Source organism: Aquarana catesbeiana, linkage group LG11 (genome assembly GCF_042186555.1).
Source record: "Aquarana catesbeiana isolate 2022-GZ linkage group LG11, ASM4218655v1, whole genome shotgun sequence".
NCBI classification, from domain to species: Eukaryota; Metazoa; Chordata; class Amphibia; order Anura; family Ranidae; genus Aquarana; species Aquarana catesbeiana.
In genome coordinates, this window is record NC_133334.1 from 225,047,605 (window position 1) to 225,064,825 (window position 17,221).

General features: G+C 40.9%; 1 protein-coding gene across 1 annotated transcript in view; it reads left to right on the forward strand.

The window, feature by feature from the left end:
* Positions 1 to 16,995, forward strand: part of HSD11B2 (hydroxysteroid 11-beta dehydrogenase 2) — an 82,952-nt gene extending 65,957 nt beyond the window's left edge. Inside the window, exons 3-5 of the mRNA XM_073605423.1 lie at positions 3,161 to 3,346; positions 7,607 to 7,744; positions 11,533 to 16,995. Coding sequence (XP_073461524.1) covers positions 3,161 to 3,346; positions 7,607 to 7,744; positions 11,533 to 11,885 — 677 coding nt within the window. The 3' untranslated portion in view covers positions 11,886 to 16,995. The remainder of the gene's footprint in view (positions 1 to 3,160; positions 3,347 to 7,606; positions 7,745 to 11,532) is intronic.
* The last annotated feature ends 226 nt before the right edge of the window (positions 16,996 to 17,221 follow it).

The window sequence follows — 17,221 nt, forward strand, 5'->3', positions numbered from 1 at the left end:
TGAAGCTGGGATTTAAAATATTTCAGCATTTGCCATTTAAAGTATGACTTTGACCTAAATATAGCAATAAATTACTTGCTTAAAGCAGGGCCATCTTTATTATTGAATTATTGTTATTCCATCTTTATTATTGACTGGACCCTGGGCAAACATTTTCTTGCCGGCCCCCTCAATGGAATTTCACTCTCCACCTGCTCTGAGCCATACAATAAATTGCAGCTAGACTCAAAACCAGTTTACTGGATCAGATCAGGCAGCCATTGCGATTGGTTGCCAAAGGTTGCAGTGTATCATTACTGCTCACTGACTGGCTGCTAGAGGTTCAGCACATATTATGGCTCACTGATTATTTGCTAGAGGTTACAGCACATGACTTCTGCTTGTTTGGTTGCTAGAGATTACTGTACATCAATACTGCTCACTGGTTGCTAGAGGTTACTGGACATCCTTACCACTCACCAATTGGTTGCTAGAGGTTACTGCACATTATTACTGTTCACTGATTGGTTGCTAAATGTTACAGCACATCATCTCCTCACTGCCTGCACACCATAGACTGGAGAGGTGAGGGGACCCATCAATAGAAAGAAAACTCCTAGGGATCCTAGGACTCCTGGGAACAGTGGCAATGCTGGGGGAATGGGGTTAGTTAGGAGGCAGTACACTGTGGCAAATTCTGAATTATGTAGAGCAAAGCTGGAAATCTTTGGCAAGTATATAGTGGGGGATTTTACACTAACCACCAATGTAGTGGGGAATTTACACTGACCACCAATGTAAAGGGGGGATTTACACTGACCGCCAATGTGAGGGGGATTTACACTGACCACCAATGTAAGGGGGATTTTACGCCACCCACCAATATAATGAGGGATTTCTGCATGGACACCAATGTAATAGGAGCATTTACACCAACCTCCAGTGTAAGGCGGAATACCCAGTGACCTCCATGTAAGGGGGAATTTACTCTGACAACCAATGTAATGGGGGATTTTACATCAGCAACCAATAAAGGGGGATTTCTACACTGGCCACTAATGTTAGGGGGTATTTACACTGGCCACCAGTGTAAGGGCAATTCTACACTTACCACTAATGTAAAGGGAAATGTACACTGATCACCAATGTAATGAAGAATTTACACTGACAACCAATGTAATGGGGGATTTTACATCCACATCCAATAAAGGGGGATTTCTACACTGTCCACCAATGTAAGGGGGATTTACACTCACCACCAATTTAAAGGGGGCTTCTACATGGACCACCAATGTAAGGGAGGATTCAAAACTGATCACAAATGCAAGTTTGTATTATAATATAGTAATATATTTTTTTTACCGATTACCAATATAAAGAGGAGTTTCTACACTGGCCACCAATGTAATGGAGATTTACACTGACCACCAATGTAAGGGGCAATTTGCTTACCTTAGCAGAACAGACTGATGTTAGGCTTAATGACCACAGTTGTAGGTAGGACTTTCAAGCATGCCCCTCTACCTCCCTAGTGGGCAGCATTCAGCAGAAGTGATGGTGGATATGACCTCAGGGGGCATGATATACAATACATATGAATGTCCCCTCTATTTACATACTAATGTAGGTTATTTACATGTAAACACAGATTCTGCAGGTGAGTCATCTGTAATAGGGTAGAGCTGGACAGCATTAGTAACAGAATTTCACACTGAGATATCGGGACATAGTACAAAACTAAAACCTCAAGGGACAAGGGAATTTAAACTGGGATAGTTGGCAAGTATGAGGCAGCTGCTTTGGAGCTCACAACAATGATGGGGTCCAGGGCAGTTTCCCCTTTTGCATTGCCTTAAAGATGGCCCTGGCTTAAAGGAAACTATACTCAGGAGAAAGATGCTGGCTGCCATTACTGACTGCTCATTGTGCAAATGCCTATTTCTCCAGGGCTATCTGTCAGCAGGAACACAGTTGAATGTATGTAACAGCAAGGGGTGGTGGGGTGTGCTGTAGGGTCTACTGTTGCTGGCTGCTAGGGAATCAATTGTCCCTGGGAGTATTAATTGTTGTGGGGTGTCTATTGTTTCAGGGAGGGATCTTCTGTTGAGGAAGGGGGCTGTTGATGCAGGCTGACGAAGGATCTATTTTTACTGGGGGGTATTTTGTTATGGGGGGTCTATTGTTGCTGGGGGAGATCGGTTGTTGCTGTCAGCATCTATTGTTGCTGGGGGATGTCTGTTTTTGCTGGGGGGATCTATTCTTTCTTGCTACAGGGAACTTGTTTTACTGCTTTTCTTTTTTCATTAACAAATTAACTAGAACCAAAAATAATACTTCTGTATTCTCTAAAAAAAAGGGTGGTAATGGGAGGTGGGTAGGGGGTGGAACTAAGGGACAGCGCTTGGAGGTGGATAGGAGGTGGAAATAAGGGGTGACTCAGAAGCGGAAGTACCTGCACCTATTCTTAAAAAAAAAACCCTGCTTATTGCTGTTAAAGTGACCCTGTCATATACTTACCTGTCAAGGCCACAGATCTTGGCTTCTTCATAAGCTAGAGGATCCTCTTTATGTGACTTGCAGATTTATTGCATTTCTGGTGCCTCACCAATGACACTACTGTGCCTTCTAGTGACATAGAGACCAGGTGGAAGAAACCACATCATTGGGGGACAAGTAATTCAACACTGGAAGTGTGTCGGATTAGTCGCACCATAGCTCTTGAAGAGAGTGAAGATTGATGGTGTGGGTGGTGGGAGGGGTAAATATAACATTTCCACTTTACAGGGGAATACTTATTCCACTTTTTTAATTTTGCGATATGTTCATTTTAGGATGACTCAAAATTTCTATTGCTATTGCTCTGTATACTTGTCAGTGACCTAGAAAATAATGATGCCAGGGGTTCATCATAACACCCAGGCAACTAAGCATTTTTAAGATGGAATTTATATGTGATATGGACTGCAGACCTCATTTTTCAGCATTTTTTTCCCTTAAAAAAAAATCTGATTTTCAAGTCCCAGCATTAATGCTTTGTATGGTACTCTGTCAGCATTTTTTAAATCTTAAGTTCACTACCAACAGAAGAAACAAGAAGTGGTGGAGCTGGACAAATAGTCCTCAAGCTGTTCTGTTCTTTATGGTTGATATGTTTTAACATGCATTCTCCCTTTCTATTTAGGGCTGTGGGCGCTGGTCAACAATGCTGGATATTGTGTTCACTTTGGAGATGCTGAGCTGTCACTCATGTCCACCTACAGAGGCTGTATGGAAGTGAATTTCTTTGGGACACTGGAGATCACCAAAGCTTTGTTACCCATGTTACGCAGTTCTAAAGGACGAATTGTGACTATTGGCAGCCCAGCTGGTAGGTACCATTACATTATAATTATACTATATTGTATAATGGCCTTGATCCATTAAATCCATGATATTCTGCTGTAGATTTACCATGCAAACTAAAAGAACTTTATAGGAAACACTAATACTAGAGTCATAAGTATAACCTGTCCTTGGTAGCCACGATTTTCACTCCCATAAATAACAAAACAAAAGATCCATAGCTGAGAGCTCCCAATGGAGCCTGCTTACAGCTGCAAGTCAAATTAGTGGACCTCAGCGTACCAAAGGTAGTGCGCATGCGCACGGTCCAGCCAGCGCCTTGCTACGTATCCTGGACACTGTGAAAGAGAGGAGGGGTGGAAAGACGTGGGGACACATCACGGTTACCACAACAACGCGTTTCGGAGGTGTGGTCTCCTTTTTCAAGTCACTGAAAAAGGAAAAATACTGAGTGATTTTAAAAAAGAGGCCACACCTCTGAAATGCTTTGTCGAGGTAACTGTGATGTGTGGAGCTCTCAGCCATGGATCTTACAGCGGCCATCGAAGAAAGGTGTGACGCATGGAGACATGCCTTATTAACCTATGGAACGGGCAGTGAAGTACCAAAAGGCACCACCAATGTGTAAAATAAATGTAGAGACAGAACGGGACTTTTAAGGTACCAGAAACCACTCTTTTACAACAAAAGGTAAGATTCAATAAAAACATAATTTTTATTTATAACAGATTAAAAAATAGTAGCTATAAAAAACATCACAAACATCCACAGACGCACAGGGGCTTCATGTTGGAAGGACCTATTCATGCTATTTATGACTGAACCAGGGGTTTAAACAGACAAAGTACGCTTGACACATCATGGATATGGATATACCCCCATAAGGAACCACAGTTGACTGGCACCTACTCTATTCCAATTAAGGTATTACATTTTGGTGTCTTATCTGATGTCACCAAATACCAGGCCACCTAGCGACAGAAGAGAGAAGTGCAGCAATTCCAGAGTTAGGGCGAAATCAACGATCGGCAAAGGCAACTATCACTTGGCAAATAAATTTAACAGCAACCCTGCCTAAACATCAGGGTGCTACATCTATCTCTCCTGTGGTCACAATATACCTAATGGTTCTGGTTCTTCTTTGAAAAATCTGGCATCCATTTGATTCAGCACTTCTAATTTCTTGAGCACTATGTATCATCAATTTGCAGCACTCAGACTCCTGAGGAAGCCTCTAGGGTGAAACATGTAGAGCGGAAGCTGCTGCACTGCTGTTTTGAAAGCATAGTTTGTGATGGTTTTTATAACTTCTATTTTTAATGTGTTATAAATAAAAATGATGTTTTATTTAATCTTACCTTTTGCTCTAAAAGAGTGGTTTCTGACACCTTAAAAGTCCCGTTCTGTTTCTACATTTGTTTCATGCCTTATTAACCTGTTTACATGTTAGTGCATCTATGGTGCTTTGCACATTTAAATTTTTATCAATAAACTATATTACACTAGGCCGGTCATGCACTCTCTTCTGTTGTATGATTTTTTACTCCCCAGTGGATGTGAGAAATCATGTCTTCTAAAAGACAGGAGAAATCCACATAGAAGTACAGTTCTTCTGTGCATGCCAGGCAGCCAGAAGAACAGGATCTGTCAGAGGTACACATGGCAGATAGACAATGTATCATAAGGAGCTTTGGAGGGTAACTTGGGGAGATCAGCTCAGTGGTAGATGGCAAAATTCAGAAAAGATTAAATATTTCAGAAAAATGTTTTGAAAGTTGTCTTACCCTTCAAAGCACCTTTTCTGCTGGTTAAGAATATGCATATACTTTCAATACAAACCAGACTTTAGTAGTGAAGAGTGGATGAACAAAATACTTCACTTTCATATATATGGCAGAAGAACCAGGACAGGTTTGTCCAGTGCCTAGGGTAAGTATATGTAACTGCGCCAGTTACTGCGCCCCCCCCCCCCCCCAATGCCAAATGTATGCTGTAGAATCGGTGTACGGCCCATCCATTCTTTGTCCCCTCGCTCTGGCTGCCCATGGTTGGCATGGAGTGTGCACTGTACACGTGTGGCCAATTGCTTGCTTTCTAGCAGCTTGAAGTTAGTTGCGCATGCATGGTGTTTTTTTTTTCGTGTCGTCTGTGTGCAGACGGGATGAAGAGTGGGAATACTGGAGCAGTAGCTGACATGAAGCTGTGGCCCACTGACTGCTAGCCACTTCTTTGAAGGAGACATGGTGGAGGAGCGCCCCCCCTGCTCTTCCTTACTTATGTGCCCAGCGCCCCCCCCCCCGCTCTTCCTTACTTATGTGCCCAGCGCAGCTGCCCCACCTGCCCACACATTGTCCTGGCCCTGCATGACAGTACAGATCAAACCCACACTTGAACTATAACACCTAATTCAGTTACTGGAAAACCGGCTTATCCTCCATTCAAGGTGTCATTATCTCAGATGTTTAAAAAACAATTTTATTAGCAACATTAACATTTAAGTGATGTGTTAAATAAAGAAAAAGCAATTAAACCCGTTGGTTAAATAAGAGTACCTTGACTATCATGACATGGATGCAGATCTCATCACATTTTATGAACCATTCATCTAGAAACAGAGTTCCCAAATGTTTTTTCCCCAAGTATATAATTAAACCACAGAGTCCATTTTTGTCAGCACACCCTTTTAAGCTTTTCCTTTCAGCTGTCACAGTACCTGCCTAGTGATTATTACAAGCTATGAAAATACTTGTTTAAAGAGCAATCATTGTGTCTGTTTACCAACAGTGTCATGGTTTCCAGGCTGTGCAGCTGGTCTAATGAATTTGTGTCGAGTGATAAATATATGTGGTTTAAAAAAAAAAAAAGTACCCATAAATGGCCAGAGATACCCAACAACACTGAGAAGCATTACTTGGTTTCATTATGCTCTTATCAGACAAACACTTGTATGAAAGAAGCAGGTATTGTTTTTTAACTACTGTATTTCAGCATGATGGAAAAATAATGCTTTTGTAACTCAGTGAAGCATATTTATGGTGTTCTTTTGAATCTGTAGTGGGTCTTGTGTATGTAGCGCTATCCCCCAGGAGCCGCTGGTGAATATTGGTTATCTCCCACCCTGAACAGCCAGGCACATTCATTTCTCGATCATTCCTAAGACGAGAAGCAGTCCTTGGAGCTTTGTGGTTTTTTAAAAATTTATTTAGGGGAATTGAACTTGGATGGAGAAGGGTAAATATAGGGAATGCCAACTTGATCAGTAGAAACTCTTCAGGGACAAACTATATACATCCGGTAAATACACACTCCTCTTCTACCTCCAGCACGGACTTGCTTATTGGACTACAACTCCCAAGACCAGCTAGCACTTTGAATCTGATAAGGGTGTACTCAGACCATAGCAAAAGCCCTTTGCAGGCAGGGCCCCTTTTGATGTAGCAAAAATAGCTAGCTGTCCTCTCCTGTGGCTATTCCTCCCAGTACTACCTCTTCAGGCACTGCCAGCTCACCTGGCTGCAGCTGCCCCTTTCACTAGCCCTCCTGGCTGCTTTTGCACAGTCTTCCCAGACTGCTTGCACCCAGTCCCTTCAGGCATGCCTCTCAGTCCTCTGACTGCAGCACTCACTAGCCCACGTGGCTGTCTTCCTCCCTAGAGATTTGCCCAGCAGTGTCCTCCTGCTGTCTTCTCCTTGCTCCACCCCCCCCCCCCCCCCCCAGAGTGGGGAGCTACTCTCAAAGGCCTAGACAGCCTAACACTCCATCTCCATCTTCATAATCCAACCGAACTCCACACTGCCCCTGCTGGGCTGGCCCTGAGTATTTGAGGGGGCCTGCTCCCTGCCAACCCTTCTGTTGGGGATTGGTCAGAGCCCTCAGAACACTCTAGCCAGCTCCTTCTAGACCCCTCCCAACTGCTTCTGAAATCTTCTCCCAGTTTTCAGATAGCAGGGGGAATCACCAGAGAAGCTGCTGATTAGTCATCCAGCCTACCTGAGCCACTCACCCGACCCAGAAAAACACAGCCAAGCCTGAAAATGTACCTACACGATCACAAACAAAAACCCTATCACTAACACTCTAGCAATGTTAGGGGATGCTACATGTATAAAAGGGGAAAAGAGCTTTGTCAAGAAGCAACGCATAGTTCTTTTGAACCTGCATCAGAAACATTATAGCTACCGTAGGATCTGTTTGGATAATCTATGCAAAACCTACTTTTATTTAACCCAATGTTTATACCTTCAGTAACCATTTGTTAAATATAACATGATCTGCTTTTTGACAGGTGAGCATTCATTCCCGTTCTTGGCTGCGTATGGTTCCTCCAAAGCTGCTCTAGGCCGAGTAATGGACACATTCCGCCATGAGTTGATGCCTTGGGGAGTTAAAGTCAGCATGATACAGCCAGGATCCTACAAGACTGGTTTGTAATAACTAGGATTTTATAACCTATTGTGTTTCAAGTGCCGATACATGCAAAGACATACCTTCTTAGACCCAGCCTGGCTGGACACAATGGCCACTTGCTGACTTGGTGTAATTCATAGGTAGCTTAACTCTAAAATAAGACTGAAACTGAATCATTTTACTTCAGTACAGTACAGAGGACGTTTTTTTAGACTTTTACAATTATGTTCATGATATTCACAATGAAACCATGAGAAAAGCAGGGATAGTCAGCTAGGACTGTACTAACATAAAACAAGAGGAGAAATGAAAGGGAAAGTATTGCATAATAAATACTTTGTACTGGCACAGCACCATCACATCAGTATACATCAGAGCATCAATAACATAATGCTAAAAACAGATAAATACATAATAGTTGGGACAGAGCACAATGACTTCAACACACCGCACTATAAATTGGTATGCCAGAAGCTGGTGGTTCTTCTTCCCTGGGCCCAGCACAGAAGAGGCATTTCTGTGCTTCCCTGGCTCCATGAATGACATAAACACACATATTACACATATACACACACAACACACAACACACATATTACACATATATACACACACACACAACGCACATATTCTGTCAGACCTTATGTAAAGCGATGAAAGAAATATGAAGGCTGTGAAATGGAACTACTTCTAAAGATTACTGGTTGCCTGGTCACCTCTGGATTGAGTCATTGGTGTCACTGACTTGGAACAAGCATGCAGATTTGAAAGTTGGAGTGAAGTCAAGAACAGACTTCATATTTTCTCAGTATAACTTTCCTTTAAGTAAGAACACTATTTTTTTTTTCTAAAATGAGTAAACAACTCTTAGCTTCGTATATTACAGAATTTTTTATTTGAAAATCTGTCTAATCTACATAGGTCTCGGTTCCAACTGTGTGATGTAAAGAATTTTTGAATTTCGATAACATAATACCAAACTATATATCGTACAAATTATTGTATTGAATATTTAACAGCAGGAAAAAAACAAGTCCATTGTATAGTCTCATGGGGGTCTGATTACTCTTAAATAAACAATAAAAATACATTAAGAGCTTGAAGTAAAGTCGAGATCCACGCAGATGCCTGGATCAGCAGCTGGAATAAGCCTCTCAGCAAGCCGAAGGGAGACTGAGCCAGCCACTCCTGCCCCTCCACAGCCTAGAATTCCAGTGAGAGCTGGAGGGGCAGAGCAGAGAGCTGGTGACTGACAGTCACTGCTCTTTAATTCTTTAATCAGAGTGGAAGGGAGAACTGTGCGATCAGCAGTGTTTGATCGCTCAGTTCTCAGTACAGTGTAGAGCTGGGGGGGGGGGGGAGATGCAGCATTGGGTCGATGCTGCATAAACCTAGGTGAGTATAAATGTTTTTTTTTTTTTTCGTAACCCCATGCTTCTCTTTTTAATAACCTTTCCTTATTCTATCCAAAGCTAAAGAAAAGCAAAATATGTATTGTTTTACACCATAAGATTACCTGCGACAGCTCTAGTGTTAGCTGCATCCACTCATACACTGATCTTCCATCTTGTTGGTTGGGTTGACCAAAAAAAACATATGACATGCAGTGTAATGACCATCATTTGGAGTTTTTATCCATTTGAGATCCTCAGCAGTTTAGATTCTGCATACATCTCACAAGGGTCATTACTGTACTTAGATATCCTTAATATCCAAAACAAGAAGCTGACAAACTGTCCAGACAACATAATTGGTCTGGTAGACCACAAAGAATCAACGTGATCTAAAAATATCAGCGCAAGGTGAAATGTCCATTTTCCATTTGGCTTTCATTCATTAGACCCAGTTATTAAAAATTGAGTTTGTTCTGGCCAATGTTTTTTATCATGAGCAACACAATTGACATTTTATTTATTGTTACTATCCAGCAGACAATTTCCTGTCCTTACGCTTTTTCTTTTATCAGTAAAATCATCTGATATATCATTTTTTGTCATTTGGCTTTCCCAAATTATTACTTTTCATCTGCTAGTAGTAAGAGCTTGTTATTATTCTAAAACACTTATATTTTTATTCGGATATATGTAGTGTATATGAGGGCATCATTTAAGCTTAACACAATTTTCACGTATTTTTCTAGTTATTTTGAAATACCGTAACGTTTGCTGTATTAAAATTTAATTAATTAGATTTCAGTATGAACAAAGCATATGTATCCAGTAGACTCAACCAGAATGTCCAGCATTTTATGAACATTGGTACAAAGAAAATTTCTGTCACGGTCAATATAAAACAATAAAATCAGCTATGGCACCAGGAAAATAAAACTGTGTTTATGATGTCTGTCAGTTGGAAAGACAGCTCACCCAAACAGGGGATCCACCAACATTTAGAGTGCAGGATCCATGTGCTCTGTGTATTTTCCAAGCAGACTATGAGGCAGTCATCAAAAGTATTATATCTAAGGCCAAAACTTTTTCTAGTTTTGGATGGAGTAGAAAAGTGAGGAAAATTCTCTTAGTTGTAACCAAAACACGTGTGCCCACTGGAAGACTTTTCCTCTTTATTGCTTCAGTGACTGCTGAGCTACGGTAAAAAGAAATTAATGAAATGTAATTTTGTGTTACGAAAAAAAGGAAAAACATGCCTTGTGTTGCAAAAATGCAAGGCACTGTCCCCCCAAGCCCTACAACATGGACACCAGACTGCACAGGAAAATGTCTCGTTTTCCTCTATGGGTAGTGCAAACAAGTCCTACGACAAAAGGTGAGCTCAAGTCCACCTTTGTCCACATCCTGCCTATGCAGATATGGGATGTCTATAGATGGAAACAAACTGTGCAGCTTTGACTAAAAAGTTAAATAATGCTCTTGATATAAGTGTAGGCCATTTATGTATCCCATGAAGCCTCACCTGAAAAAGCCCAGGATGTTGCTAGGACATTGCTAAGAGAGGCTCAGCTATTACTGTTCATTTCCATCACAAGGATGTGCTCTTTCTCTGATTCAAACCTTCTCACAAGCACGCTCTCCCCCCTGATGCAGTATCTCAGAGTCTGAGAGCTCACTCCTGTGATGGTGAACATAAACCGTAACAGCTGGGTCTCTCTTAGCAACTTTATAGCGGCATCTGGGGAGTTTTCAGGAAAGGCTTCATGAGGGACATAAATGGCCTACGCCTATAGCAAGGGCAATATTCAACATTATTTAAAGCTGCACAGTTTTTATCTACAGACACCCCTTATCTGCATAGACAGTTTTTTGGTAAAGGTGAACTAACCCTTTAAACTTGCAAATTAATAAGGGAAAACTTTACATTGAATGTACTAATCACTTTGTGTGTGTCTGTTTTACCTAGATATAGCTACTGCTTTTTGTTTGCAACTAATTTTAGGGATTATAGTAACCAGTTAATTAAAGCGGTTGTATACCCCGCTTGCACATATAATAAGGTTTACCTCTAGGTAAAATTAATATCTCCTAAACCTGTAGAGTTTAGGAGATATTCACCTTGCATGCAGCTACTAATGTCAGCGGCTCATGCGCTCTGAAGGTCCGGCAGATGATGCCGCACCTTGCCGGAATGGAGGACTCCTGTGAGCATTACATATAACTTAATTTAGAAACTTGTTTGGTTTCTTTGTATGTATGGATTGCAAGGGTCGTTCCCGACATGTGGTAAAAATTTTATGTCAATAGCACCTTTAGAAACATATTTACCTAAAAAAAATGGTGACGTGTTCAATACTTATTTTACCCGCTCTATATGGTGACTTTTGTGTGACTACTTTTTTTTGTTTGACACCAGGTGCACATGATGACAAAAACCATTGGGAGAATCAGCACAAGAAACTGCTCTCCAGTTTACCCAGTGAACTTCTCCAAGAGTATGGTGAGGAATATATCTGTGAAACCCAAAGCCTTTTTCTCGAATACGGGAAGACAGCATCCACTGACTTCGGTCCTGTCATAGACAGTATAACTGATGCCATCTTATCTGAGAATCCTAAAGTGAAATATTATGCTGGCAAGCAGTTATGGATCCTTTATTTCATTGGAATATATTTACCTCATAGCCTCAGCGACAGCTTCTTCAAGAGCCTATTCCTGAAGGGCAAAGTCAGTCCCAGAGCTTTGCGAAAACAGAAGAACAATGAGTAGGAGTTATCTCATTAAGCCATGCAATTTGTATGTTGAACCATGACAAACTTTTTTTTCTCTGGGAGCCACTTTGGCTGCGTTTCAAACAAAGCAAAATAATATAAAAAAGCACTGGCTATGACCCCAATGGAATGGAGATAACATCTGCGTCATATTAAAGTGGATCTAAATCCTCCTTTCCTTTACAGCGCATGACAGCATATTAGCCTCTATTTAGATCTGCAATTATCACGGTGTGATCAGCTATGACACCAGCCATTCGAGGGAAGCATACAAGTAACTGTGACAGTTGTCACCAGAGGTGTACTTTGAATATAACTATTTTGGGAAACAGTTAAAACTATGGGTTTAGTTCTGCTTTAAGTTAGATAAATGACTTTCATCTAATCTGAGCCATCACTTGGGAAACAGGTGTACAATGGCATAACCATACAAATGCACTGTCAATTTTCTTTCTCTTTTGTAATGGTAAAAGTGCCTTCTAATAATAAGGAAAATCTCCATCACACTGGGAAATTAGAAGCTCCATTCAGTTAACCTAGAAAACGCTTACCCAGTTATTTTATATGATTAACGATCCAATCCCTACTGTATGCTAAGCAGGATACAGGAAAGTTATGCACTTTGCTTTTGACATATCATTTGTTTATCTCCCTTGAAGGGATATTCCACTTTTTATTATCAATTGGAAAGAATACTGCCCCTCCGATCCTTAAAACATGCAACCCCAAAGAACTAGGACCAAGTTGGGTTTCTTTGGCTTAGAAGAAGTCTGACCCAGAACATGCTATGAAAAATCTATGTTAAACTTCGCATTGATGGGATTTATTTTTTTTCATCATTGAAACTCTGATTGTAGTTGTATTTGAATATCTTTACATGTATGCATATAAATGAAAAGCATATCACACAGAGGTTTATTTATGATGCTGAGTGCAACGGCGTGTAGTAGATCAATCAGCTTCATTGTTTCATCAGCAGTGGCGGCCGCTCCATTAGGGGCACTACCCCCAATACATTTTTCTCTTTTTTGAAGCACATGATTAGAGCCTGAGACTCTAATTGGCTCCAAAAAAGGATGGGCTCGGGGCGCACTGCGCCCTGAGCCCACCCAGTTGTGTGATATTAGCAAATTAATATTCGCTAATGTCTTCCTGCTTCTCCTCCCGGCCAATCAGGAAGCGGGTTCTGAGACCCAATTGGCCAGGGACTCCCAGCCAATTGGGTCCCAGGACTACTTCCTGTTCAGCCGGGAGGAGAAGCAATGGCCCGGCTCTTACCTCTGCAAGCTGCAGCAGGTGGAAAGGCAGCTTCTAGGAGCCCTACTCTGGATCCAGCACCACCTCCTAAGGTAAGGACATGGATGGCCGCCTTCCCGTCCGACCCATCCAGAGCAGGTAAGTATAAAATGTTTTTTTTTTGTTTCAAAATAACAGACGAGACTTTAGTATCTCTTTAAACCCTCAACTATACCATGCCAAACTGTACTGCCCCCAAGAGTTTACTTATCCATTATGACAGCAGCTTTCATGTTGCATATATCCTGGCCGGTGTCTATGCCTGCACAATAATGCCCTGTACACTTGAATGGGACTTACCTGTACTGCTGGAGCACTTCCCTATTCAAGTCTAAAGGATGTTTCTGCACATGTGTGGGCAACCCGTCTCTAGATTTTTTTCCTCCCCAGGATGTAAGGAAACTGGGACGTTGCCCCATTGTAGGTAAAATTGTATTTAGTTTAGTGTAGTTTAAACATACTTCGGACCCCATTCTAACTACCCTGTAAAGGAAAGATGTCTATACTTACCAATGCTGGGAGCGCTTTGGTCTGGTCACTTGATCAGCTCCCAGTGCCGGCTTTAGTATGGAAGAGGGACAGCTGACAACGAATGCTTAATAGTAAGCCTATGGGTGATGTCACAGCAATCTCTTCACTTCAATAAAGCTGGCAGCAGGAGAGATCGTATGACTGGACCGGAGCACCCCCAGTATAGGTAAAAATAAGCATCTTTCCTTTACAGGGTAGTTAAAATAGGCTTGGAAAGGGGTGGGGTAGGTTTAAGTATAGTTAGGATTTGCCTGACCTTCAACTTTAATTTCTAAAGCAACAATTTTTTATTTTTTAATATAGGCCTTTTCCATCTATTAACCGGTTCAATACTGGGCAATTTCACCCCCTTCCTTCCCAGGCCAATTTTTAGTTTTCAGCACTGTCGCACTTTAAACGTCAATTGCGCGGTCGTGCGACGTTGTACCCAAAAGAAATTGACGTCCTTTTTTTCACCACAAATAGAGCTTTTTTTTGGTGGTATTTGTTCGCCTCTGCGGTTTTTATTTTTTGCGCTATAAACAAAAGAAGAGCGACAATTTTGAAAAAAACACAATATTTTTTACTTTTTGCTATAATAAATATCCCAATTTTTTTTTTTAAAAACACATTTTTTCCTCAGTTTTGGCCGATACGTATTCTTCTACATATTTTTGGTAAAAAAAAAAAATCGCAATAACCGTATATTGATTGGTTTGCGCAAAAGTTATAGCGTCTACAAAATATGGGATAGATTTATGGCATTTTTTTTTTTAAATATTTTTTTATTTTTTTTAGCGGCGATCGCGTTTTTTTTTGGTGACTGCGACATTATGGCGGACACATCGGACACTTTTGACACATTTTTGGGACCAATCACATTTATACAGCGATCAATGCTATAAAATTGCATTGATTACTGTGTAAATGTGACAGGCAGTGAAGGGGTTAACCACTAGGGGGCGGGGAGGGGTTAATATGTTTCCTAGGGAATGATTCTAACTGAAGGGGGAGGGGACGCACTTGGGGAGGAGACTGATCTGTGTTCCTCCGTTCTGGGAACACAGATCGCTCTCCTCAGAGCTGACAGGCTGTGGATCTGTGTGTTTACACACACAGATCCACATGCCGGCCCGGTTAACGGGCAATCGCGGGTGCCCGGCGGACATCGCGGCCGCCGGGCACATGCACCGGGTCCCGAGGAACGCGGCGGGCGCGCGCGTGCCCCCTAGACGGCCGGGAATCCCAGGACGTCATATGACGTCCACCCAGGATGGGAGATCCCATCTGTGGACGTCATATGACTATGGGCGGGTAGGGAAGTGGTTAATGGGCCAACTAGTGGGACGCCAGATCAAAGCTAATTACACAGTTGCAATACACATATGTTTCACCTTTCTAAGGATTTGTATTTCTCTACCGAATCTTTTGGTTTACACATCTGCCATACTGTACAGTCCATAAGATCACTCTGCTACTTCCTAGTTCAGCTTTACTTCTCCTCAATTACCTTCCTGCTAATTGAACAGAGGTGATGATGCTACTTTATTGCCTAACTAACAGTCTGAATGTGAAAAGTAACACAGGAAGCCAGGTTAGGACAGGAAACGCATCAAACTGACCTTTTTTATAGTAGCAATGTCTCCTGTAGGCTAAAGAAAGTTTGCCAAAAGGGGGGGATTTTTATAGGTGAATTTAAGGTAAAGTGGAATTGAAGTACAAATATAAGCTTAGTTCCAGCAGTCTGATGCTCGCGAAGTCCCACGCTGGTGCCAGCATCTTCTCCCTAGGTTCTTCTGGGTGCTGGTCTTCGGCTGTTTTAGTTGGCTAGTTAAGGATAGTGGTCTGCCGGAATGTAGCCTCAGCTGCATACGCGCATCTCAGTGTACATTCCGCATGGAACTGCAAACAGGTAGGTAAGTGTACTTGACTGCAGAAGAAACATTGCATGTCTCTTCTTCAATAAAAAACCTGCCTGTTTTATTTTTTACATTTAGTCTTGCTTTAATGAGCTGAATAAGATGAATGATACTCTATAAAAATTTTATAAACTAATTTTTAAATAAAATACTACGTAAAATACAATGCCATAATCTCAAATAGACCTGATCATTCAGCTTTTTTTTACCAAGTTAGAACACCACATTTCCTAGCATTGACTTTCTTTGCAGCTCTCTGCATTTGATCGTAAAACATCTCAGATCCCCAAGGTTGATGTTGGAAGACTTTCCTCTCTGAGGCTCTGTTATTGTAGGTCTAAACAGGGAGCAGATAGTTATAAAATCTCCACTGTCAATGACTGTAGGTCTTGCTCTGATTGAGGACTGAATGGGAGAGTATCTCCACTCAGGGTCTACCAGCTTAACATATACAATCCCCTATAAAAAGCTAAATTGCCTATCCAAGAAATATTATGTGTTACCTGCCTGGCTGTGAAGGGTGGTGGGTGAATGCAAATCATAAAATGGGCTAAATTACAAATCTTTTGGCAGGTAAAAATGTATGTATTTTGTTCATATTTGTCCAGCTGCAAGTAAATATTGATATTTTTCAAGTAAAAAATGCTATGGTGTGATGGTACCCATAAAAAATGTCTGATCTCCGTATAAAAGCTTACATAGCGATGAAGCCAATAAAGAGATCTTTGCATCTGGGTAGGTTCTTCAAAGCAAAGCAAAAGGTCTCCATCTACCCTAAAAAAAAAAAAAAAAAAAAAGTTCTTCCTGTCTCTAATGGGATTAATTTCAATTATTACGGGCACATAAATCTGGTATTACTGAGCTAGACCCGTTGTATACTTTTTATACTATAAAATATAGTATAATATTAAAATACATAACATATTGTAAATGGAAAACAGAGCTTGATGCATAAGAGGTATTAGACTACCCTGATTTCTCCTGTAGAGTATCTCCATATACACCATGTGTATTTGGTGTTTTCTTAGTTCTGACATATTACACATTTCCTTGACACAGAGCACATGTAGCCATTTCCAATATATGCCAATATTTGTCCACATATAAAATCAATGGTGTTATTAAAATTCCTATCAATTTTTGTTTTTAACTTCAAAATCAAGGCTGCTGCATTAAATATCTAGCTAAATATAAATTTTAGAATCACACTTGTGTGAAATGTATGATGATTTGGTTATGTTACAAATATTGCGCTTTGAAAAAAAATTATTTTTCTAAGGCATAAAAGTGCTTTCTCCTTTCAATTCTTGTTTAGTTTTTAGAAAATAAAAAGTTTTTATTTTTACATAAAACCACATTAAATCTTGTGATAAAAACATAAAATATGAAGTGTCTGTGTGGTTAATTTCGTGATTAAAAAAAGAGCCATAATCGTTAAAATTTTGCTAAGGGTCCTAAACAGACTGGCTATGGGTAGAACTGATGCTACAACCCCTGGCAAAAATTATGGAATCACCAGTCCCTGAGGATGTTCCTTCAGTTGTTTATTGTTGTAGAAAAAAAGCAGATCACAGACATGGCCAAAAACTAAAGGCATTTCAAATGGCAA